This window comes from Pezoporus wallicus, unplaced genomic scaffold (assembly GCF_028554395.1).
Source record: "Pezoporus wallicus isolate ANWC-B61680 ecotype Strahan unplaced genomic scaffold, APGP_CSIRO_Pwel_v1 contig_4816, whole genome shotgun sequence".
Lineage (NCBI taxonomy): Eukaryota > Metazoa > Chordata > Aves > Psittaciformes > Psittacidae > Pezoporus > Pezoporus wallicus.
This window is the reverse complement of record NW_026640990.1, coordinates 5,197,631-5,224,527: the sequence shown is the minus strand read 5'-3', so window position 1 is coordinate 5,224,527 and position 26,897 is coordinate 5,197,631. Positions and strand designations below refer to the sequence as shown.

Here is a 26,897-nt window from a genome sequence, read left to right as displayed (position 1 = left end):
TTACATACAGGATATCCCCAAAGCCATAGAAAAGAAGTCTCGAGAGTTAAAGAATATACCCAGCTCTGACAGATCTGAGTAAAGCACATTCTTGAGCACAGCAAGAAGGCTATTAACTTTCCAGCTTAGGAAGCTGGAATTCTCCAAAGCAACTGCCAGATTCTTGCAAAACACAAAATAACCAAAAGTAATTACTCATTAAAATCACCTTAAGTTTTAAGGGGAAAAGTGACCTTCCTACAAATCCCACTAGAAAGTTGAACTTTCCTCTGTCACAAACATTTAATAAGTCCTAAGTACAATAATTGCAAGCAGTCTTATCAGAGACAATTAAGCTTTTTTTCCAACGCAGAGCTTCAGGCTCCATTACATGTATCCTATCCACTTGCATATATGGAATACTACTTTACTCCCAGAATAGGGAACCTGTTGACAGATACTCTTCAAGTTCATATGCATGTCAGTACAGAAATAGCCCTGCCTGAGCCTAGAAAGAAGTCTATAAAGAGCACACCAAAACAATCAGAAAAAAATTATCTTCTGTAAGGGATGCTGTGTACTGAAAACTGTGCAGAAGTACTGACATACTTACAGGCAAGATACATCAGTAAGATTGATAGCTTATTCACACAGGCTCACTGGGTTTCTCTCTGAGAAAACAAGATTTAGTTGCCAAGAGAATATTCAAACCTTTAGCCCTTTCCTCTACAAAGAGATTTCTTTGAGTTAAAAATTCATTTCCTGCTGTTATCTCAAGCAGGATTCACCTATAAATGCATCCTCCTAAGAATTCACATTTGTTTTCTCCATACACTAAAAAAAAAAAAAAAAAAAAAAAAAAAGTTGAAAGTACTGGAAACTTTCATACCATTTTCTAGGTTGCATGTTACTCATTCTACCTGCTACTACAAAACCCTACATAACACAATAAGGATCAGAGACCAGCTTTAACTAACAGTTACCTTCACAGCTAAATACACATTAGATAGGCTACCTCTTTAAGTGAGAATTAACTTAGAATTCCCAGCTCACAGCCCACATGTGTCTTGCAGACTATTAGGCCAGTTCAGTTAGTAAACAATATACACCAAACTCAAGTCCCCTTGGGTTACACTCTCCCAGTATCAAACCTCCTGAATGCACGTCATAACAGCCCTCTTCCAGCGGCCTGTGGCAGTCTGGAACAAGGTACTGCCAAAAAAAAACTCCTGAAGAAAAAGTCAGGGTATCCTCTCTAACAAGTCAGCCTAGAAACCGCTCTTCACGAGGACAAGCTACATCAGTGCTCTAACAACACAGCTCTCCTAGTCACTCTCAGAGAGTGACTAGGCATTACTGGCACAAAAACTCTGCGAAACAATTCACCTCTTGTTCACATGTCGATCACATACAGTGGAAAAATGGCTGAAGAGAAACTACTGCACATCAAGCCCACCAGAAAAATCTATGCCTATGTCTAGATATGGTGTACAAACCTCTTGTTTAGGACTGACTGACTTCTCTTGTGCTGCTGGATTGGTTACATATTTTAACAGAAGGGTATAAGCCATCACCGTGTCATTAAAAAAATAAAATCAACAGCTCTTAAATCCTGTTAAAAATGTAAAGTCAAAAGGCCCAACAAACCCAGTAGCACAGAAAAATCCAAAAAGCTAGTACAGGAAAGCAAAATAGAAAACCTAGTAGGAATAAAAATTGTTATAAAACTCTTAGTCACTTCTCTGCATGCCTATCTATTCATTAATTTATTTTAACATACATGTTTGACAACTACTATAATAGCACTCTGACTATCCCAGTACTATTTCCTGTTTACAGACTTACTAAGCTCAACCAGGAGTGTGGAACAGTCAGCAAGTGAGCTCATAAGCTCCAGCACCCCCACAGAGGAGCTGAAACAAAATGCATCTATAACACTTCCATGTGACATAGAGCAAACACTGAAGGCTTTCAATACAGAGTAACCATTATTAGGAAACTTAAACATTTTGCGTAGCTCTTAGCTCAAGCTCAATCACAGATATTCATCCCTGCTGGAGAAATATTTCCAGCCTACTTCCATAAGTAAACTGCTCACGCTTACCTAAACCACAAGTAAGTTATCTTCTTTCACATTACTTTAAACAGTCCCTGATTTCACCCATATTGCTATGACCATTTACCACTGGAAGCAAGGTACTTGTGGTCTCACAGCAGACACCTGTGGCATCAGGCAGGACCACAACTGAACACTGAGAACTGACACAGCTCTTGAAAGAACCTGGCATGACTCTGTTCAATGAAAATCATATGTGCTTTTCTTTTAACCATCACCAAGGACTAAGAGCCGGAGTAAAGATGCCAGGAGAGACTAACTAATCTGTTACTTTCCATTTGAGAAAAAAATAAAAAAAAACAAACAAAAAAAAAAAATCAAACCAACTCCAGGTTCCAGCAGGTATTTTCTACTTGTACTTAGTACCTGCATGAATAAGCTTATTCCATGAAGCAGGTGAAAAAGAACACAATTAGAACTACAACTGTTTTTTCAGTTTTAAGATGAAAGCCTAAACCTACCATGGATGTTTAAAGAAACTATCACACAGCATAAACTTCATTTAGCTTTAAAAAAGTTGACATAATACAGGTAGTTGACAGAGGATAACACTTCTGAGCTTCGTGGTTTTGAAAAAGTTCTTTATGCTTACTAATCTTAGAGGTACTACAGCCTCTACACATAGAGTTTCCATGAGCAACATGATCCTCTCAACTTAGGATACTTCTGATGAGCTCCTAAGACACCAATAAATTAAAGCAGATGAAGTGCTGAACAAGAGCAACATGAACATTACAAATACAAGGTGTTTAATTCTGTCATGAGGTTTAAAGTTATATAATGTATTTGATACTTAGTTTCCTGGCTGTGATAAACTGAAGTAAAAAATTACTAGCCTTCTTATTTACCTACTTAGTAATCTTAGCTTTGTGTCTAGCACCTTCCAAACAATTTTTTTAATAATACTAAAAAGTTGTGTGCATCCTCAACCATTTTTGGAACCTAAAGCTTTCTTCAGCTTTGGAAAGGAGCCTTAAATCTAGCCACTACATTGGAGTTTCCCCATCCTGGCCTCAGCAATCACTTACAGTCTAGACTCATTCCCACTAATACTTCAGAATACCATATCGTTAACAAAAAAGGATTTCCGCTTGTATTTTTACTTTCTCAACTTTGTTTTTTCACCTTACATTGATCTCCTAGAGACTCTGGAGAACCCAGAACCATAGAATAGTTAAGGTTGGAAAGGACCTTAAGATCATCTAGTTCCAACCCCCCTGCCGTGGGCAGGGACACCTCACACTAAACCATGTCACCCAAGGCTCTGTCCAGCTTGGTCTTGAACACTGCCAGGGATGGAGCATTCACAACTTCCCTGGGCAACCCATTCCAGTGCCTCACCACCCTCACAGTAAAGAACTTCCTCCTTATATCCAATCTAAACGTCCCCTGTTTAAGTTTTGACCTGTTACCCCTTGTCCTGTCACTACAGTCCTAATGAAGAGTCCCTCCCCAGCATCCCTGTAGGCCCCCTTCAGATTCTGTAAGGCTGCTATGAGGTCTCCACACAGCCTTCTCTTCTCCAGCCTGAAGAGCCCCAACTTTCTCAGCCTGTCTTTATACAGGAGGTGCTCCAGTCCCCTGATCATCCTTGTGGCCCTTCTCTGGACTTGTTCCAACAGTTCCATGTCCTTTTTATGTTGAGGACACCAGAACTGCACACAATACTCCAGGTGAGGTCTCATGAGAGCAGAGTAGAGGGGCTGGATCACCTCCTTCGACCTGCTGGTCACGCTCCTTTTGATGCAGCCCAGGATACGGTTGGCTTTCTGGGCTTGCTGTCATCAGCAAGCTTGCTGAGGGAGCACTCAATCCCGCTGTCCATGTCAGCAAAGATGTTAAACAAGACCAGTCCCAACACCGATCCCTGAGGGACACCATTCATTACTGGTCTCCAACTGGACACTGAGCCATTGACCACAACTCTCTGTGTGCAGCCATCCAGCCAGTTCTTTATCCACCAAGTTCTTTATCAACTGAGTGGTCCATCCATCAAATTGATGTCTCTCCAATTTAGAGACAAGGATGTCATGCAGATGTCAACACAAGACCAGGTAGATGACATCAACTGCTCTACCCCTGTCCATCAGTTCCGTAGCCCCATCATAGGCGGCCATCAAATTGGTCAGGCAGGATTTCCCCTTAGTGAAGCCATGCTGGCTGTCACCAAGCACCTTGTAGTTTTTCATGTGCCTTAGCATGCCTTCCAGGAGAATCTGCTCCAAGATTTTGCCAGGCACAGAGGTGAGACTGACTGGTCTGTAATTCCCTGGGTCATCCATTTTCCCCTTCTTGAAAATGGGGGTTATATTTCCCTTTTTCCAGTCGTCGGGAACTTCACTTGACTGCCATGTTTTTTCAAATATGATGGACAGTGGCTTAGCAACCTCATTCACCAGCTCCTTCAGGACCCACAGAGGGATTTCATCAGATCCCATGGACTTGTGCACATTCACATTCTTAAGATGGTCTCAAACCAGATCCTCTCCTACAGTGGGCGCAAGGTCTTATTCTCACAGTCTCTGCATCTGCCTTCCAAGACTTGGGTGGTTTGGTCAGAGCATTTGCCAGTGAAGACTGAGGCAAAGAAGTTAATAAGAACCTCAGCCTTCTCCAAATCCAGGATAGCCAGTTCTCCTGGTAGCTTCTGGAGACAGCCTATGTTGTCCCTAGTCTTTTATTCACAATGTACCTACAGAATCCCTTCCTGTTATTTTTAACATCCCTAGCCAAGTTTAATTCTAACTGGGCCCTAGCTTTCCTAACCTGGTCCGTAGCTTCCCAGACAACATCCCTGTATTCTTCCCAAGGCCACCTGTCCTTGCTTCCACCTTTCATAAGTCTCTTTTTTCCTTCAAAGTTTCCTCAGCAGCTCCTTATCCATCCAACAAGGTCTCCTGGCCCTCCTGCTGCACTTCCTTCTAGTTGGGACACAACACTCCTGAGCTTGTAGCAGGTGATTCTTGAATACCAACCAACAGTTTTGGGCCCCCCTGCCCTCTAGGGCTGTATCCCATGGAACCTTACTAAGCAGGTTCCTGAAGAGGCCAAAGTCTGCTCTCTTGAAGTCCAGGGCAGTGAACTTGCTGTGCACTCTTCTCACTGTCCTGAGGATCTTGAACTCGACCATCTCATGATCACTGCAACCAAGGCTGCCCTGGAGCGTCACATTTCCAACCAGTCCTTCCCTGGTGGTGAGCACGAGATCAAGCATGGCACCTCTCCTTGTTGGCTCCTCTATTACTTGCAGAAGGAAGTTGTCTTCTAAACAATCAAGGAACCTCCTGGATTGCTTGTGCTGGGCCGTACCATCCCTTCAACAGATACCAGGGTGGTTGAAGTGCCCATGAGGACAAGGGCCTGTGAGCATGAGGCTGTTCCCGTCTGTCTGTAGAGTGCTTCATCCAGAGTCCTCTTGATCAGGCAGTCTGTAACAGATCCCCACAGTAATGTATCCCATAGCTATATTCCCTTTAACCCTGACCCACAAACTCTCTGTGGACAGCTCACCTGTCCCCCAGACAGAGTTCCATACTCTCCAGCCTATCCCTAACATAAAGGGCAACTCCCCCTCCCCGCCTGCCAGGCCTGTCTTTTCTAAAGAGCCTGTAACCTTTCATTCCAACACTCCAGTCATAGGAGCCATCCCACCATGTTTCTGTGATACCTATTATATCATACCCCCGTAGACATGCACACATCTCTAATTCCTCTTGTTTGTTCCCCATGCTACGGGAATTTGTATAGAGACAACTGAGCCAAGCTCCAAACAAAGCCGGCTCATTGGCTGGAGCGACTGTAATATCTCTACATTGCTCCAAGCATTTATTATAGGTGCTGGCAACTGACTGGGACTGATGGGATGGAATGATGCCCCCCTCCCCCAACACATCTAGTTTAAAGCTGTCTTGACCAGCCTGGCAAGCCTCTTACCAAAACCACTTTTCCCCTTCATCACCAGCTCCACCAGCCTCCAGCAGACCTGGCCTCCCAAATCGAGCCACAAGTTAAAACCTACAGTCACGTCATCATTTGCTGGTCGAAGAGAGCATCTTCTCTCAACATTCTTGGAGCACATCAACATCAAAATAACTAGCTAGGAAACTGACATTTAAATAGGAGTGGTCCCAACTAAGAATCGCTTCTGCTTGTTCCAAGAAAAAACACTTTTTTTTTTTTGTGCCATTTGTAAGTGAAAGACAAGCCACACTGCATGTAACCATACATTCATCATATGAGTTGCGTTTTATTTTTAAATAAAATAAACCTAAAACACTGCTACAGGCCACACTGGAATATTACTCTAGCTAGCTGATTTTAGAGAAAAAAGCAAAGGTCTTAAGCTGAATGCCTGGAAAGCTCCTACTTAATGGCTACAATTCCTAGAAGTTCAGGGTGTTGTTGCAGACCTGCCTCAAGGTCTTGCCACTCCCCCAAAAATGCTACAAATTTACATGAATTTGAGCAAATAAAAGTGTATCCGCACAACATCAACTCCAAGTAAAAATTAGCCTTTATTACCTCTTCCCCAGACAACAGGGGTTTTTTGTTTTGACCATCACAAGTTATTTGCATCTCAGGTTTTGCCTTAAAGATCGTGATTTCCAAACAATTCTGTTAACTCTTATGACACAGAAAGGTACTTCTGAAGCCTCTTTTGAGCATTCAGAAACCAAACTTGTACACAGGAAAACACTTCTATGAAATTTGTATTTAGCAGATAACCGCTGAGATAACATCTGGACTTGTCATTCTGAAGTATACAAGTTTCCTCAGTTATAACCAGTACCTACAGAACTCTGTGAATATGCTGTTAGACACCAAGTCAGGAACTGACAACACACTAAATCTCTAACAAACTTATTCATATAGTTGTACTAGTAACTTAACCTTAATGTCAAATATACCATGCCAAAAAATATTGCCATTTCCTCCCTTCTGAACCCAAATCATTTACTGTTTTTTATTTAGCACTAGTTTGAAAGGTAGGTTTGGTTCTTAAATATAGATAATGCACACTATACTAATAAATCAAAAGTTCATTTTTGAGATAATTCTGTTAAAACAAATACATTTTATTGGTAATATGTAAACAGGCTAAGAAACCAGAAAATACAGAGCAAGTATAAGTGTGCTTTTCCAGAAAGGTGAAAGGTAATTTGCCTGATTCGCATTACCTTTACACAAACGTAAATTCCATTTTGTCTCAAGCATTCAAAGTTAACTTTTATTCAAGAAAAAAATAACAAAGTTCTATATGTAGAACAGTAAAACCAACCCTGCTTATACGGCAAACTAATGACTGAAATACACATTTTAAATGAATGTGTATTTTATGTTTCTGTGGGTATACTGTCTTCAAGTAAACTTTCAGCTGTTGGCTGCTGGAAAATGTGAACAGGTTAGCTTCTTCTGACTTTAGAAATTCTAATAGTAAATACACTTCAAGTAGACATGCTTTGAGACATAAAGGAAACCATGTGCTCTAGAACAAAGATCTAGTCTGGAGAAAAAGATTAGCAGACAAAAGTGAACAAAAGCACAAAGCCAAAAATCTATAAATAACTTTTTTTTTTCCTGCAACTGTTTAAGATAATGTTATTATACTATCAAAACTAAGCAAGGTATGTCTAACCCAGTGACCACTTTCCTCACTCTCCTTTCCATGGCTCTGATCAGTGAGTTACAAAACTGGGTAGGGGAGGAAATAACCAGAAAGTGGTAGGAAGGCACAAGCACGAACTGTTTTCCGATTTTCCCCTTTGACCACTGCAAGTTCCAACAGCTTTATTAGCAGAAAAGAAGAAAAGCATTATGCCAGACTACACACTTCAGGAAAACTACTGCTTTGTGAATCCTTGCATTTAACTGCTGCGTTAAAGGCTTTTCAAAGAAATTGCACTTAGTTTTCAGCACCAAATACAAGTTCCAACTGTCTTGGAGCAGTATGAGAGCAATATTTCAAAGATGATAACCAAAGGTAAAGCATTCATCTAGTTAAACCCACTTCCATGTCAATGCTTGCAGAGTAGCTGTGAGACACAACAGAAACAGAAGTAATGCCCTATTATTTTGTCAGTGAAACATGGAACCAGAAAGAGACAGCTGACAAAGGCTCAATACAGCATTAGCCACAATGGAATGTTTTATTTTCCTGTATGTCCAAAAGTATCTTATCAGATTGGTTCTTCAATGCCATCAAGACCCGTCATGTTTAAAGTCAGACTGGTTACCAAAAACCCTCCAATAATCTTTCCTATCTAGACTACATACCTCATCTCATTCATTCAGCAGTAAATTGTGAGACTCTGTTCTGGTGGGTTTTTAAAATTTGAAAGATTCATAACAGAGAGATCGTTTTATTTTCAGCTGTAATATTTTCTTCTCTAAAAACCTAATTTATATAGTAGTACAGGATTTGAAATTCCAACCTTTCAAAAGCAGAATAAAATGGTTCAAAAAGGTCAGAGAAAACTTCTTTACACATGAAGCACCAGAACTTTCTGCCAGACATGGTTTTAGATATATTTTTCAATAATTTCTTAGCAAGGATTAAAAAGTTATTGAGCCAAAACATTTTTTTTTTTTTAATATATCAGAATTTGGCTTCGGATCTTCCTCAGCCTTACATGTTTGTATGTAGCAGTTGGCTCTACATACAAAATAACCAGGGAAGACAAGCCATTCCATTTAAATTGCAGAAAGGCTCAAGAGCCTAAAATATGTTCAGTCAAAGCAGATATTGGTTTGTTGGACTTGCAAGAGTGGAGGTTGTCTGCTTTAATTAGAAACATCTTTTAGTGCCAGACCATGCAGTTTTTGGTATTTCTTTATCTACAATACATAGGACACAGATGTGGATTTCAGCACGTTTTGTAACAGAGTATACGCCAAGATCATTAAGAAAGAATGCCAGACTCCACAGTATGCCTCTAGTTGTGCTCCATCTGTTTTGAGCAAGCTTTAGTCCACCCGCTTGTCATGGGCTGTTAACACTGACCACGCATGCTCTGAATCTATACTATCCCAAAACACGAGAGAGAAAAGAGCAGCTAGACTGCATAGTGAACATTAATTTACAAAAATGGTGCGCTAGGCAGGCAACAGAGACACTTACTTCTAACAATTTGTCAGAGCCAGTCATTTTGCACTGCACTTACTTACAGAATAGGTATTACCAATCAAGTTTAGTGAGCAGACCCTTCTTGCTGTACATATTAGGACTGACTGAGAAACTGAACTACTTGACAGAAGTGCTCTGATGATTTCACTGCTCAATTATGTAAATGTTTTTAAACTTTCACACAGACAAGACAATACACTTAATCCCTAGATTTACATATGCTTACAGATTTCAGCCTATAAAATTTAAGACCCTTTAAAAAAATCTGACACCTTGTTTGGTTAGAAGAGCTTACAACAGCTGCACCGTTATTACTGGAACTAGTTTCACCACAAAAGAATAAGCAGCAATGTGCATGTGAAGTATATAGTTTCAGAGCACACGTTAACCAGTCTGCTAATATGCTGATGCCAGAAACAATGCTGGTTTTGTCCTGCAACTTTTCATTCTCAACATGCACTTACCTAGCAACTACACGAGCTGACACAGTTCACTGCAACAAGCAGAAGACTGACCTCTTTCAAGCATGCTAATTTTCATTTGGGTTGACAAAGAGACACAACTTTTGGACCCTCTGAAAAGTGGAATGAGGACAGGATAGGGCAGGGTGAAGGGCAGGACAGCCAATTCCAGAAACAGATGAGCCAGATCTGTTTAAGCATAGTATGAAGTGCCAAAGATAACTGATACATGGTGACTGAATCTTTGCAGTTCTGTGGTGAGACAGACATTTCAGCACATCTATCCATCTCAATCACTCACACTATGACAGCAACTCCTTTTCCCCCACAGGTGCAGCAGCAATTTATGGGCCTTTAAACTGGAAGGATACCAGCGGGCATTCAGCATCCAACAGCATATGACACCCTTCACACTTCAGCTGGAACCATCCTGCCAGGAGAAAAGCAGGCTACAAATAGTCAAAACTCTCCCACAAATGGTCCTTCTGACTTGAAGATGAGGCTGTATATAGCTACTCCATCCATGCATCATGTGGTGGTATTGTTATTTAATTCCATCTGATAAATTATGCGTGTTTCAAGACAGCATGTTGATTAGCAAACAAGAGGGCAAGTATTTTTGTACTTACTTTTTCTAACTAAAATATTTGTATTCCAAGAGCAAGACCCAATCCAGGCTTACAATCAAAGCATACAGTTACATAAAACATCACCACCACACTAAGCCAGATACTCCTGATGACAATCCAATTAGTACTGAAGCTACAGCTTCAGCCACCTAGTCTCAGATTTCTAGTAATTCTAGCAGCAGCTGGACATCTGGAAATGGTTGAACAACAACAGCAGAGGCATTAAAAGTAGAGTAGGAGGATGCCTTGGAAACTACCATGAAAGAAACAGCTCCAATCTAAAGTGGCAAAGAGACTAACACTACTACCTACCTTCAGGTCACCTCCTGTGTGCCTCAGTCTTTTGACTCGCTTATTGTAGTTACAGTTACAAACTAATATTAGAACCAAGCAACACTTGCTAAATCTTTAACTTGTACGTCTTTTGCTCCTTGCAAGGCTCTAAAATGGGGGTGGGGAAGGCAGGCATTATATGTACAAGCAGACAGAAAACTACTAATACCCATGACAAATACATCTTCCTGTGGACCATTTAAAACCCTCCCTTCCACCAGTCATGACCACTGACCAACCTTACTGGAAAAAAAAACACGTACTTAAACATGGGGGTAAAGAGAGTGTTACAAACCAACACAGATGGGGGAACTTTCATTTTTAAGTGAGGACAGAAAAAAAAAAGCTAACAGATTACAGCAGACAGCCTGCTTTAACAGATTGCAAGAACAAAATGGCCATCTACTTTGTATTGAGGATGCTTCACATCTTTGCTTGGCACAAAGAGGGTAGTCTGATCTCATCCATACCAGGCTGTGACTGACAAGTACTCAGCGTGTTTACTATTAAATACTGCCTCAGCAACTGACATGTACACAATTGCTCAGACCTCACAAATGATAAGAACGAGTAATCAAAGCAGACTAAAAGTCAGGCAAAGGCTCTATTAGAAGTTACCAAGATGGGCAGCACAAGTTTTTAAAAAGCTATTCCCATCGTTAAAAACTAAGAACTTGAGAAGCTGTACCATTCTGATAAGTTTTCTGAGCCAATGAGAGAAATTACTATCTCTTTGTTGGTTTTGGAAGCGAAGAAATGAAAAACCTTGCAGTAATCATTCTGAAAATTGTTGCAATAGCCAGTGTGTTTTAGAGTTCGTAACAACCTATACTTACTGCAACAGCACCCCATACACAAAGCTCTAAAATGAAGAGATGTTTTAATTATGTGCTTCAAGTCTCTTGCTTCTTGACCGAAACAAGACATGCAATTAGTACAAGGTATTTCACATGTTTAGATGCCTAAGTATAATAGCATCTATAAACTAAAGGGGAAAAAAAATAATTAAGGAGATGTTCTGCCCAAGATTATTATGTGGAACAGTGAATTTGAACGACTCCCCGTTTCCTGTGCATGACTCTGAGACAATTCAATGCAATTAAGAATTGTATGCAGTTCCATTACCTAGTTCCTTAGAGCTTTACCTAAACTGTTCTAGGGGAGTTGATTAACCCCAAATTGCAAGCTCTCAAATCAGAAGTCAAGTTTGCTTCGGACATGCATGTCAGAACAAATCCCCCAAGTCAAAAGTCAGCAGAGGGCACTGTGACACCCCTACAAATTAATATTTTGCTGCTCTTTTTGCCCTGAAAATCACTAGGTCAGTCAGAAGAGGAGAATTCTGCTGCAGCCTGAACAACTGCTACTCCTTCCAGTCACTAGTCTAAACAATAAGTATTCCTGATGGCTGCCCAACAGGGCTTCTTGGACTTGCTATGGACAATGTAGGATATCCATCACTCTCCTACAGAACAGAAAGTCACCACACCAAAACTACAAGACTACATAAGAGACAACCCCAGGCCCAGCAGCTACATAGGGATTAAAAATATTTCTATCTTTCTTATGGCCTTTAAGGAAAAGGTTGTATATGCCTTCTGAACTCATGACAAACAAGTCAGAGAATCAAAGCCACTGAACAGGTATGTCTAGAAAGAGACCAGGAAGAAAATCAGATAAAATTGAGGAAGATTACATAGTGGACACTATGAAAAAGGTCAAGGAGGACAGCCTCAAAACCACTGAAATTAAAACCTCTTATATCACACCACAGCTACTTCTGTGCTACTTCCCACCTTCCTTTTACACGTGAATTTTGCCCTATTAAGCAAAATTAAACAATAGTCTCAAAGCCGTCCAAGTTCTCATTGAACACTTTCCCCTTCCTGGGAAGCTGAACACTGGAAAACTAGTCAAGTCCCACAGTTACGAAACAAGGACACAGAAAGGTGGAAAAGATTTATAAATAATATCAAGGACTCCCTTCTTAGCAAAAATAATTAGGGCACACAAATGACTGACCAAGAGCAAACCGAAAACCAAACTACACAGAACTGCACAATACATTGTCCTTTATTGCCTCTTGCAGTGAACCCATGGATAGCAGTACCTATTCTCTTCATTCCTTGTCTATTGGTTTAGGCCCACAAAGGACTCAATCCTCAAAAATCAAATACAACCCTTAGCAATCCATTTCAGGGGAAAAGCAACTAACTTCACTAGAATCCAGTCATAACTTGGTGTCACCCTTAGAATCAACACAGAATAAGTTGTTAAAATAAAAACTCTCTGGTTACTGCTTTTACATAACAAAGCAGAAACAGGTTCAGCAGCTACATTTGATGTACAGAAAGTCAGTGTATGCCTCTTGGCTGTAGTGCTTGTGTACTGGCTATGGGAAGACCACATTGACAAAGCACACCAACAGCAATTCTTCTCACAGCTTCTCTCTTCCAAACCAACGTCATGCTTTGCCAATCCTGGAACATTATGCTCTATTCACAAGTTTCAATTGTCTTACAAATCTCAGGGAGGGCAGGGAGAGGGAGAGTGACTGCTACTTATGTAGGTAGCTAGATTACAGAAGGAAAACGCATGTGGCAGTATCAGAAGGCTTCCTGACAACAAAGTTTTCAGATGAAATTACACCAGACAGCTTAACAGGGATGTTTGTCACCAACAGAACAGGGAAACCCTATTAAGCCCTGCTTTGAATCTACAGTTCTGCTCCATACTTTGCATTAATTCAGACATTTGTTGGACTGCTTTGTGAGCAGATTCACTTCATTTGCCTAGCAAAAAGTCACACACAGCAAATCTCAGCTCAAGCAACCCAATAAGCACTGAGGCCCCCAGAGTCACAGAGCTACTCAGCAAGGAGCACAAGGAAGACTCAGCTGCTCAAGAATTATTCAACATTTATTAGGGAATATTATTCAAATGAGCAAAATAACCCATAAGTTTCATGAATGAACAGTACTATGCAGAAGAAAAGGCTAGAGGCTGCACTGGAGTTTACCTTTTCTCACATAAAACTTGGACAACACATAAAATGGTACTTCTTACCTAAGGAAGTTTGCCCCTTTGGGTGCCAAAAACTCAGCTTTACACAGACCAGTAAGTAGTAACACTGTCAGTCTACCTCTACATCAGCTGATGACCTATACTAACCACAGACACCCATTTCCTGCTCCCCAGTGCTCTCCTAGCCCTTTCAGCTCTGGCACAAGTTAAAAACAGTTACCAAACCGATTTTATAGGTTCACCTGAATCAATTTACAAGCAATGCTCACTATTTATGTGACAGGCACCAGCAGCCTAAGCTTCTTGCCTCTACAGCCCTAGGAAACATGCCCTTACAGCAAGACACAAGGTGTGACCAGGACAACCTGTGCTCTCTGGGAGCCCCGTGCTAGTTACGTGGGCGCTTCCGAGAGCGAAATGACCCTCTCAGGCACCAGACAGCTCAACCGCTGCCAGGCAAGCCTAAGCGTCACTCTCGGGCAGAACCACAGAGCCCACTACCTCGCCCATTTCGGGGGGGCAGGGAGGGGGGAGAGAGAGAGAGGAGGAGGAAGAGGGGAGGGAATAGATTGCTATTTCTTAAACTCCTAGAAGCGGACTAGTTAATTTAAACACAGCACCTCTAAGCCGTTGGCTGACACAGAACGGCGCCACTTCAGCCAGGCGCCCGCTCCCCTCACCACAGACCAGCTGGCTCTGCCCGACGCGGCCCCCGCCGCACCAGAGGAAGCCTCCCCACCTGCGCCGGGAGTGGCGAACCCGGCCGCTCTGTCGCCCGCGGCCCAACAGTGGCCCGACGGCCGCTCAACGGGCGCAGGACGCCCAACTGAGAAGGACAGGGGGAAGAGGAGAACAAGTTAAAGGGGGAAAGGCGGTAGGAGATCCACCTCCCTCCCACCACCCTCGGCCCAGTCCCACCGGAGGAAGCCCCGGGCCCGCCCACGCCCGGGCGACAAGCCGCTCCCGCCGCAGCTGCCCGCTCCCCGCAGCCCAGCACTCACACCACGGCCCGAGAGATCATCCAGGAGACCATCGCAGCAGCGACGCGGCCCCTCCGCCGCCCGTGCCCGAATGGCGTGGCACCGCCCCCGCTCGCCCCATTGGCTCTGCGAACTCGGGCATGCGCCCTGGCGACGGCGCGGACCCGTGCGCGGCGGGAGGTGCGGGCGGGGTAAGAGGGGTGAGTCTCCGCCAGTGGCGGAGGGGTGGATACAGGCGAACAGGGGCGGTGTGTTTCCCCTCGGGCACGGCTCGGCTCGGCTCGGCTCGGCTCGGCTCGGCCCGGCCCGGCCCGGCCCTGCCCTGCCGAGGAGCGCTCCGGTAAGGAGCTGGCCTGCCAGCGGGGTGGGTTTGCCCTGCAGCACTGCTGCCTGGTTTTAGAGTACCATGGGAACACAGCCTTTGCACAGCACCAACCAGGCCTATCCACGAAGGAGAAAGGAATAGATACAGTGAATTAAGAGTGCAATAAGGTACTCTTTCTCTCCTTATCACTTCCCTTCGGAGCAGCGACCAACTCCAGAAGAAAGGCAGGTTGGGACCCGTTACCATTGCCTTTTACTTGCATTTCCCATGCGCTCATATCCTATTTGCTGTAGGATGTGTCAGAACATTCATTTCGCACATTCAGGTCTCTCTGCTGTGGGACAGAGCATGCCCAGCCCCTTGTGCGTGTGCCGAAGGGGTTAGGTAAGGGCGCAGCACTTTACCTGGTTGAAGCCCTCACTTTAAGAGCAGAGCTGTGGAGCCGGCTGGCTCCCCAGGGCTGCAGCACCCGTATGAACTGCCGCAAGTAGGTGCTTCTCCTCCATACTTGTTTACAAGCACTCAGTCCCAAAGGCTGTCTAAGGACACATCCTTACATAGGCTGTGCAGACTGCTACATGTAGTTGATCCAAAACTTCAGGTAATTGTAAGGACAGGAGAGTACGTGTGGGAAGAAGTAGTGCCAGTGTGCCTTATTATATTTGTTCCTTCCTTAGATGCCGTGTTAACAGCTACTGCCCAAGGCTTGACACTGGGCAAGACAGTGCACAGCATGACCCAGCCTAGATGCTCTTGTCAAGCTCATGATCTGGCAGGCCAAAACATGCAGAGGAAACTGACTGCTCCCTGATGCCTTAGCTAATCCATTGCAATCCAACTCTGCATACCAGCTTTACATGTAATGTGTAACTGTTTGTACATGTAAAGGGACAATTATTTTTCCAAAACGGACTGCTTTATCTTTTCTCTGAAGAGGAGGTTGTAGAATGTTCTGCCCATACCATTGCTGGAAACATTCAACTTTACTTTTTTCATACCAACAAATGTAACAGAGTGGTGCCCAAAGCAATAGCTGCCAATGCTACTGAGCATGCCAATCAGCAGTTCAGGCAGAGAAAGAAGAGGTTGCTGTTTTCAACACCATTCCTGCTGACTCTGTCACAGTCAATGACATACCAAGGTCAGCACCACAATATATAGCAGAAATCAGTTCTTCTACATATATTTGAGGATAATATGTAGTTTTCCTGCCTGCCATACAGCAAGAAGAAACAGCTTAATATTTGTAACCTATTGTCTTATTCCAATGAGAGGTGCAAGGTGAGCACAGGATGGTTTCTGTTTCACAGGCAAGCACAGAATTCCTCACCTCCTCAAATAGGTAAAATCCAGGCACAGGCATTTTAACTCTTCTGCAGCCTTGAAACACAACAGATGCCGTCAAAAAGCTAAAAGTGATTTGGGAAAGAAAGAAGAGGGTAAATAAACAAACATGGAACATTTCAACAATGACTGTTTGAAAACTGTCACTATCAGTTCTATACTGTGACATTTAAAGTTTGACCTGGGAAAGGATACAATAATATAAAAATAAAGTTTATTTTTACCATGCAGGGATTTGGGTCTTGAAAATGATGCCAACCATCTTGGGTGTCTTCTTACCTCAACCTCTGTAGGGAGTAAAAGATGCAGAAAGAGATAGAGAAGTTTGTTTGTGGCAATTTAAAGTACACCACTCATCAATCATATTTTTTAAACCTAACCTGAATGCATTTCTCAATTGCATTCAGTGAAAGGAGAAATTTGAACCGCTACTTATATGCCCCTCGAATAACAAACCTCTCCAGGAGTAGACTGTACAAAGCAAACTTGCACACCAGGACATTTGAGATATAAATTGAGTTATAAATTACATTTTAGACTCCAGTTCTGTAAACTTGTGCGGAGGCAGGTCCTCCGCTGAAGGCTGTAGCACTCCAGTGCATGTAGAGCAAACTGCAAGATGAGAGCTCTAGTTTATAGCATAAGTACACAATGTGTTTCTTTTGTGCAAGCAATTGTGCTTTTGATTCTATCTCAGAGAACCATTTCAGAAAAAGACTGATACTCTTTTTTTACTGTCTGAGTTTGTGTATACATTAATTCCATAGCTGCATAGTTTATTTCATGTGAAGTATGTTTAAGAGGGGAAAAAAAGCCACTCTAATTTGTATAAAGACATTTATTTTTCTTGCATTTGTTGCCATGGCAATACTGTGTCTGGTAGAAAGCTAAATTTACATTTAAAGAGGCATTTTTTAAAGGGTAAATGCAGGTGGCTCCTAAGAGTATTTTATCTTGCTATGAAGATTACACTTTATTTCATAGAATGTTTTGAGACTTAATTCAGCTGAAGAAGCTGGGTGGTGTTTGCTGGGCCCCCAGCAGACAAGCAGAAGGGTGCCACATGGACTTCCTTGTATTCCAGTTCACACGGAGTGATAATCTATGCTTCTGCATGGCAGAAACACAGGGAGCGGCATGACAATTAAATCCATGCCATGTAGTTATTCAAACCTGGGGTGTCTTACTCATATGTCTGTCTATTTTTATATAAGGAAGAGACTTACAGCTCTCTCATTATAGGATATTTTTTAAGCCCCCCTCTCCAAAGCCACTTACTATAGTTAAAAGTTGCTTTAAATAGTTGTAAGAGTGTTTGGAAAATCACTTGCAAAGGTCACCTATCATCAGTTTTCTTTTAACTTTGGTATAATTCAGTGTATGCATATAAGCATTGATGTTTAACCTTCACCTTTAGAAGTAAACAAATATTTTTCCTACTTTGCAGCTTCAAAAACAGCAATTGTGCAACATCTAGGAAAACACTGGCTAGGTTTTGACAGCTTTCAATGGTGACTGTGGGCACCCTGCACAAGGAGGATGAGTTCCCCAGAGACAGTACCATTTTCATGCTGCTTCTGGAAATTCATCTATCTTAGTCAGTGCTGGGTTTTTCTTAACTTTGCTGGTTTGTGTGAATGTTTTAAATTAATCTCAAATATAGAACAGTTTTTAAAAAAAAAATATACAGAATTCTGTCAGTTACTGAATCATACCAGAGACAGTTTTGGAGCCAGAATATGGAACATTATTTGTTCCATATTCCAATAAATATCAGTTTATTTGTTGAGACAACAGAATACAGAACAGGTAAAGATGACTGTTTCTTAAAATACTCTAAGCTGGTGTGATTCTCATAACTGATTATTAATGAATATAGTTGAAATTTATGGTTTATGCTACCTTCCACTATTTAACTTTTCATGGATCTTTCCTGTGCATGATAGCAAAGGTAGGCTCTGATCACAAGATACACAGCCTGGTAGTGCTACTGCCTTGATGAAGTTTCATCATAGAGTGATCACTGGGCAATACTGAGGACATTTTATGAAAATCAAGCCGCTAAAGCTTTAGTGCAAAATTCTGGAGGCACCACTTCTTGCTGTTATGTGTGTTCCAGCCTCCCAGTGCAGCATCTCACTGGGGAACATGGCAAAGCTAGATGGTGTTTAACACAACTATGTTTCAAGTGATTTTTTTTCCCCAAAATCCAGAGACAGACAATATACCAAGAAGCTGTAACTTGTTGTTTTTTTTCAGAAATATCTTTGTGTGCAATTAGGATGTGAAGCATCTAAATTAATGAAAAAAAAAATTTAAAATGGGTGTTTGTGTGTTTCTGCCTTTTTTTTTTAACTTGGTAGGTTTAACCACTGTTCTCAACGTTTTGTTACACAGTGTCATGTTCCTTTTTAAGCTCTTGCTTCTTTATATTAATATTGTTACTTCTTGCTATATTAATAGGCAAAATCCTTAGGTTTTGAATAATTTCTTCCTCTCACATTAGCAGATATAGCTGCAAAAACTCAAAAAAGCAACAGGAATATAAAATTAATGGTTTGGAGGAGAGTTTATTGAAGCCAGTTTCCTGACTTGTGGGCCCCTGACAATTTCAGTTTGATCTTAATCTTTAGTAGTACAGATTTTGGAGATAAAAAAAGGCATCTAGCTGGCACTGTGGTATGACTGAACTACATAGTAGTTCTCTTGCAAGCAGAGAAAGTAGCAAATGAAAGAGCAGGCCCAGAGGTTTCCCAGCCCCCAGACGACAAAAGAGAGATCTAGATATTACTTCAGCAACTTATAGGTCAGAGAAACTAGGTGAGGCCAAAATAGAGCACTGAAAGGAATCCAGAACAGCCCTGTCAATAAAAAGTCAAAGCATTTTCATCACTCCACCACTAGCCTGTTTTGGTTGCAGCATAATAGAAGGAGGCAATTAAGAAATTCAGAAAGAACCAAATTAATCTGATTAAAAGTGCAAATAGTAAAAAGGTACTTCTCTCCTGTTTTTTTTCTTTTTTTTTTTTTTAAACAGAAAATTCACCATGCTATGAAAAGGCTTCTCATGCAACTGTTGATTGGTTTATCAGTTTTTAAAAGACTGGTTGCAATGGGTTAAATGCCTCTGGTTCTTTTTTTTCTCAGCAGACACTTAAGAGCACTCCCCTAGGTTTTTTCTTAAGGAAATGTGATCTAAAGAGGAAGGGGAAAGTTCAGAAAAGCTCCATCTGAGACTTGCTCTCCTGGCAGCAGTCATATGTCCATCCTACCTTATTGCTTCCATTTGGAGTTGAAATCATACAGGATACAGCCCCACAAGGGCAAGCAGAGGCAACAAAGCAGCTGATTTCCAGATCATTGAGAGTACCTGAGAGACTCCCATAAAGCAGCAGTGTTGTTCCTGTTGCTCCCCTACTTCTGTTTTGTTAAGTTTTAAACAGGAAGGTTTTTGACAGGTATCGCACATGAACTTGCAAGCATTACTCTGTAGGTAAGTCTAACCACACACCAGGGTTACACACCAGTGCATCTCATTAAGGCAGTTCACGGAACAGATTTGCATAGTTTAATATTTCCCTGTTCCCAAGTAGAGTGGCATTAAAGCTGTTAACTTGTTCAAAAGTTGCAGTTGTGTGTTACAGTAAATATATGCCTCTCTTATGATAGCAAACCCATTTTAAATGATGAGCTACACATACTCTGATATCTGATGATCCACCCTCTCTCTGAGTTTTGAAATCTGTATACAGTCACAGACCAAAGCTGTATTATTTCTTCCTGTCTGGGTAATATCAAGTCAGCTATATTCTATCAGTACTTGTGATACATTTAATAATTATAACAATCTGCTGGAGGGTTGGGTTTTTTTTTAAATACACTTTCTGCTTTTGATGTTTCTGATCACTATGGAAAGCTTATGCTATTTTATAGTCTGCTGACTAAGCTCATATGCACACCAGCTGCATTTTATCAGGGAACAATGTTTGCCTTTTAAACTGGTTGATAGATTTTACTTAGAATCAAGAGGAGATGTACATTCTTTGGCAACACTTAGAACCTTGTTCAGCACAATATCCATTTGCAGAAAGTCATAGCCTCCAGCTAAACAGTGCACCACCCCATGGCCATCAGCCCAAAAGAAGTAGGGGAAAAAAAAAAAGAAAAGAATCTTACAGCCAGGAAGGACCAAAAGTTTATCTGCATCATAACAAAACCAGGGTCACCCCATGTCATTTGGAGAGATGTTTTGTCCTACCTGTTCCTGAAGCCTTTCAACAGAGATTACACACCTTTTCTTAACTATGTTTACAAGTCCTTCATTACCCTACTGGGAAGCTTTGCCTTGTATCAAGAAGTGAGCAAGTTAAAGGATATTCAGGAGCTTTTAATCCCATCTCCTTCAAGTGTCTAAGGAAAAGTGTTAATTTCCTTTTGCAGCAACTTTAAAAACTGAAACCAGTACTTAAGCTATTACATATTCCCTTGAAGAAACAAGCCAAGTTCCTTATGGCACATTTTCTACACCTTTAGATTCTCTCTATTACATCCACCTCTATTGAAATGCAGAGCCCAAACTCCCACACAGAGCCCCAGAGGAGCCTAATCAGTACCAAGAGCTGAAGGACTACATCATACATTATCCAGCAAGTCAAAAGGCTGCCAAAGGACACTGAGCTATCAGGTTTCCTTCTCACCCTCTCCCACCCTCGCAGGGCATAACTGCATGATTAGCTGGGAGAGCTACTCAGGAGGACCACTGCTGTAAGCCAGGATAGCAGTTCCTACATACAACTAAAAGTTAGTCTTCAGCCAGCTGACTTCACTATGTCTTCCTTGTTTGTCCTATGAATGACAGGTGTAGTCAAAACTACTGACCAAAAAATGCATTTAAGGAGGCTGTTTTATAGACCAATATGTTCTGTTTATTTTTTTTCTTGGAGCAGTGTTTTCTGTCTCTTCATTGCTTGGGTTCCTTTTCTCCCAAGAATTATCCTCTCTCTGCATTCTCCCCCGAATTGGTGAAGGGGTCTCATTTTACAGATTTTCAAAACTGTAAGGGAGTATCAAATAATTTCATCTGACTTAAACCCAAGACACAGAAATTCAGAAATCATTAATGCAGCAGATGACCTTTATTTTCTAGGAGCAGTGCTGCCAACAAAGGATATTAATTTGAAGGCATCAGAACTTTAGAGTTATTTGTTGTTTTTTTTTTATTTTATTTTCATTAGTGGATTGTTTTTCCCTATAGGAAAAAGGGCACATGCTTTTAAACTTTGCATTTGTCTTTAATTTCCAGTCATTGGTTCTTGCTATACTCTTAAGTGATAGATTAAAGAGCTCTTTTGTACTCATTTTCTCTCCACAAGGATTTATGCATGCTTAAATCACCTTTCAATCTCTTGACAACTGCAACCTTCTTTAAATGATTTTTTTCTAGTCCCCAAATGCTTTATGGTAGATTTCTAGCTGTAACCCACATTTTTTTTTTTCAGTACTTTCATGTACTGAATGTTGTAACCAAATTTTTGTTAACTCTATATGACTTTGAATAGCGTAAGAGAGTAAATCTGCCACCTACCTTTTATTGTCATTAATACAGGTAAAAATGTTACCCCCTTTTAATCGCTCCATCTAGCGGGTGCTCACATTCAGTTGTTTGTCCTTTTTCATCTGGGCATCTTGTGTGCTGCTTCTCAATACCCTGGCCACTGGTCTGAAGTCTTTGCTGATATTCTCTGTTCTTGGAGGGCTCGTCTTTCTTTAACACAGCAAAACTTGGCTTTGCTTTAAAGAATGCAGGTTACTAAGCACTTACACAAGGATGCTGTTCTAACCTCACTGGAAGTTAAGAAGGTTATCGCAAAGCTTCCCAGGAATCTTCAGCTGCCCAGGGAAGGGGGAGCTGGGGAGGACAGGGGGATGGACTAGATCCCAATTCCCCTGCTCCGGCAGGGGGATTGGACTAGATGATCTTTCGAGGTCCCTTCCAATCTCTAGCATACTGTGATACTGTGACCCCAAAGGCATAGCTTGATAGGAGCACCCTTGTGTCCTCATTCCTGCAAGCAGCACAAGGATTCAGCAGCCAGTACTGCACAGGATGACTGCCCTCCCTTCCTCCATCCTCTTGCAAAGCCTCCCAGGCTTGTTCTGAGGCCTGAAATCAAGGCTTAAGTTTTCTATGACATTATAGCACAATCATACAGAGTGTGCAGGTAGATTAACAGTGACAGGATCATCAGCCCTTATGTTGTATTGAACTTTCAGTTTACAAAGCTTCTAGAGACAACATTAATTTCCACCCTGCAGGAAACAAGTACTTGCTTTTTACTATACAGAGTGACTAAAGGTCAGCACTGAAGAAAACAAAGGTTATATGGGAAAAAGTTACTTTGCTTGCTTATGTAGCATTGCTAAAACTAGCATATATGCACAGCAAAATATTTCTGTTGGTCCACAGGTCCCATACTTTAAGTGGAAACCATTTGTTTCTACCTCAAAAAGATCCTTCCTGTCTTCTGTAGCAAGGAAGTCACCTTTTAGTCCTTTCCTCTGTTATTTAAACAGGACGTCACCAGCTAACAGAGTACATTTCTATGTAGTGTTGTGTCCTTAGAATGCAAGTGCAAGCTGTTTAAGACATTAGCAATAACTATCAAACGCTTGAAGCCTCTCTGGGGAAGAGGGGGGTTTGCACAGGAATTTTGTGCACTGCTAGAAATCCCTACCAGAGTTTCTTACTCCATGCTCACTTCAGAAGGCAGCCTGAAGATGTCTCATAGTAGGAACTCTGCCATTTTCTCTTTCCAGATAGCCTTTTAATTCTTAGGAAAGTTGACTCTGAAAAATGGAGCACAGACAGTCTTGAGCCTGTCTAGACATTCTGTTTGCAGAATGTTTAATGTCCTGGTATAACATAGCTGGACTATAGCAGTGGAAAGTTACGAAGGCAGGAAAAACAACAGGCAGAACTTCTGGTTTAACAGGCATAAATACTCTGCTGCTGTAGCTGCTCATAGGTGGTAGTCTGCAGGAGGCTAGGGAGCAATTATCTACATTATGTCAAAGAAGCTCTGTCTAGACAAATCAAAACTTCTTCCCACAAAGGTTTACCCTTTTTTGCATACCTTTTGTATCCCAGAAGTTGCTAGGAAGAACTGTTAGCCATCAAAAGTGACACTGAAAGGCACCATCCAACGCCTCAAAGACAAGAATCAGAAACCGGTTTGTTGTACCTTTCTTTCCAACCATATTCCTGTATGGACACAGTTCTTCCACATGCTCTTTTTTTTTTTTCTCTCCCACATTTTAGTAAACAATCCACCAAGATACATGAAACCCAAAGTAACACATAGGGTTAGAAACAAAACAACAACAGCAACAAAAAACCCAAACACATACACCTCCACCCCAAAAAAACCCAAACCAAAAACCATCACCAACAAAAAAAATACCCCACCAGCACCATCCCTAAAATGCAACCTAAAACTCAGGAACCTCAGCAGGTAATCTCTGAAGTACTTTGGACCACTAACTCCACAAAGATCTATTATCAACAATTAATTGTGTTGATCGGCTGAATTAAAGTCACCTTTATTGTTTTAAGCAGTTGACCCACTGAGCTCTCAAATACAAACCAAATACTCAAGTTATCTCATCCTTAGCATAGAACAAGCCTTGTAGCTAATGCAAATCCTGGATTGAAGACATTAATATTTACCCTTACTTTGTTTCCCTTTCAATGAGCTGCATCACAACTGTAAGCACTACTAAAATCTCTTGTATTGATGACTTCAGTCTCAACTGAATTAACAGTTAGTACCAAACATGCAATTTCAGACTTTTTTTATATTAAAAGAGTTCACCTAACACAAAACACAAGTGTTAAATTGCTGGGACAGAAGTTAGAGAGTTCAAAGCAGGGAAAGACATAAGACAATTGAAGTCGGCATAAGGCTCTGAGGTGGTGCTTATTATAACCATTTCCTTGAACTTCCATTCTGTCTTCTGTTGTCAGTAATTTCAAACAAGAAGAACAGCAGATTTGCATTACATTCAGGCATACAAGAGTCACAAATTATGGGTTTAATAAGAGCCGTTTGACTCCTCTTCCTGTAAAGAGGACATCACTCCCCAGTCTAGGACATCAGTACAGCCACGTAGGCTGGCTCTCCACCTGCCTTGGACCTTCACCCTTTCTGAATCATCTCAAATCTCTGTGCAGTCATCTAGTCTGCTCCAGGTAAATAACACCACTGGGATTATAGGGCTAGCAGAAATGACTTGCTGGCCTTTTCTGAAGTCCAGGTTACGCCTAGGGCTTTTAGATACAGATCAGCTTGTGCTGGGGAATTTTCTGCACGCTGTATTCTCTTAATGCAGTTACAATTGGAACTCAGTGTTTTACGATTTGGGGTCATCCTTCTTTAGATGTGGTCAAATAATGAATAATCCCATATAGTTTACTGCTGCAACTCAGTAATACCAAAGTTACCTTGAAACAGCTTTTTGATTAAAAGGGAAAAGATAACAGGCAAGAGAAAAAATAGAGAACCGAGATGCAGAGATTTACCTTCAATTGCTATTCTTCCTTTTGCCTTGCATCAGGTACTTCTAATATTAGAGCTAACAAGTATTATGGCCTATTACTTTTAAAGCATGATCAGTATCTAAATATAGGAAGGGTAGTGCAGTAACTGGCATCCATTAGTTTCTTGGATTTAGGACTCAACAGTGAGATCAAGCCCACCTTCAGACCACTCACTGAAACTGTTGGTCTCCTGGATACCTGTGCAATTTGCATTTGGGTCTGTGTCCATGCAACCACCTACACATACCTTGCTAAAATTACTTCAGGTGTTATATTAAGAACATTTTGGAATATTATAAATCTACAGATATTGTTCCTTAGGATTTCTGCATATCATACTACAAAATAGCATGGGGCAGAAACAGCTAAGTCCCTGTATAGATAAAAATTTGAAGAGACTTATTTCTCCGAATTAATAGAAATGTCTGGTCCGGAAGCCATATGCAAAAGGAAAATAATGATATAAATAAACGTAATTGAGCATTAGTTACACTAGAAACAGCAGTAATGCAGATACCTACAACTACTGGGAACTAAGCACATCTGAGCAACTCCCTTCTCATCTCTCTATGTATGTCTGTGCCTTTCCAGATAACCCTTTCCAAGACCAATTTTGAGTATAGCCTTAACAAATGCGAGACAGACCCTAGAACACTCCTAATGAGAACAGTAAATTAGTTGAAGAAGTTACTGGCTCACTAGCAAATTTGTGAGTTTTAATTGGGATAACAATGCCAGGAAAAAGAAGATCACAGAACCTGTAACATAATTTGTTTACATCCTGGGCTATACAACACTATGAAATATTAAAACAATCTGTACCAAAGAGGTAAAAATTGTTAGACAGTGGCTATTGCTGAATTGCAGGACACAATTAACACTAATAATTTGTTAACCCTTCCTGACACAGAAACTCGTAGTTACCACATGTGATAGTTACTGGTTTAGACAAAGCTGATATTAAACAATTCTGTTTAATGATATAAACATAAAGGGAAAGTACTAAATTTGCATTAAGAAAATGCAAAGGAATTTGGATAGCAGAGTAGTAAGAGTGAGGCTAAGACAGATAGAATGTGAGGACAAATGTTGTTCTAGAACCTTACAAAAAGAAGAGTTAGCTAAAAGTTCTGGGTTGTTTTTTTTAAGTGATTATGAGCTTTTCTTTCTACCTCAGTTTCAGAAAGACCCAGTCACTAGGTTTTGGGTTTTTTTCCAAACAAGGAAGTAGCTATAAGTGACATTGTCAAGTCTTTGTCCCTTAGCAATGCATAGTCTAATGATAGCTAAATTCAGCTGTTTCTCACCTGGGCTTTAGAGCTATTCTAGACCCTAAAAGTTCCCATTGGCTTTTTATTGTGTGTATTGTGTAGCAGCATGCTAAGCAATTTCTTTACCATAACCACAACCTGTATTAGTTATGTCAGGGTAAGTAACATCAACACCAAAGTGATTTCAGTCTAAAGCTGCTATTTGCAAGAGTCCCTGCTTCTGAAGGGGGCACAACCCCAACACAATTCATATAGCAACTAGAGTTTAGTAGGTAAGAAATCACCAGGATGGCAGCACCAATGCAGCTTTTAATAATGATTTTTTTACAGATAAGTAAGAAGCTTTGATATAAACATTGAGAAAGTTACATACAGAGTACTAATCAGATTATAACGCTTCTGCCTCCTAAATTAGAGTTGTTTGAAGGTTCTTATGGTACCACACATGTGATGGATTGAAACACTTGGAATAGAAGGTTGCAGAGTTGCTCATTTTCACTTTTTTATCTTTACTACACAATACACCAGTGATCTCCAATGAAGATAGGTGTCATGATCCAGCTCCCAGTTAATTCAAAGAAGATCTCTATATTTATTTCAATGCTGAATATATGCTATTTTTTCCATCAGCAACAGTATCTACTCATAAAGTGATCTACTTCAACACCTTGCATCCAAAACAGTAAGAAGCTCTCCTACAAGATTCTAGCAGACTT

General features: G+C 41.1%; 1 protein-coding gene and 2 long non-coding RNA genes across 3 annotated transcripts in view; 1 reads left to right on the top strand and 2 right to left on the bottom strand.

Annotated features, from left to right (window-relative positions):
• REEP3 (receptor accessory protein 3) overlaps window positions 1-14,751 on the bottom strand; it is a 41,391-nt gene extending 26,640 nt beyond the window's left edge. The window contains exon 1 of the mRNA XM_057421545.1: window positions 14,667-14,751. Within this exon, the coding sequence (XP_057277528.1) occupies window positions 14,667-14,698 (32 nt within the window). The 5' untranslated portion in view covers window positions 14,699-14,751. The remainder of the gene's footprint in view (window positions 1-14,666) is intronic.
• Window positions 14,752-15,008: 257 nt separating this feature from the next.
• On the top strand, window positions 15,009-18,222 carry LOC130605808 (uncharacterized). The gene is made up of 4 exons (XR_008973790.1): window positions 15,009-15,137; window positions 15,296-15,457; window positions 15,984-16,111; window positions 17,762-18,222. It is a non-coding gene; the product is annotated as an uncharacterized LOC130605808 (long non-coding RNA).
• A 4,979-nt stretch (window positions 18,223-23,201) lies between these two features.
• LOC130605813 (uncharacterized) lies at window positions 23,202-23,620 on the bottom strand. The gene is made up of 2 exons (XR_008973792.1): window positions 23,448-23,620; window positions 23,202-23,357 (listed from the first exon to the last, which is right to left on the bottom strand). It is a non-coding gene; the product is annotated as an uncharacterized LOC130605813 (long non-coding RNA).
• Window positions 23,621-26,897: the final 3,277 nt, after the last annotated feature.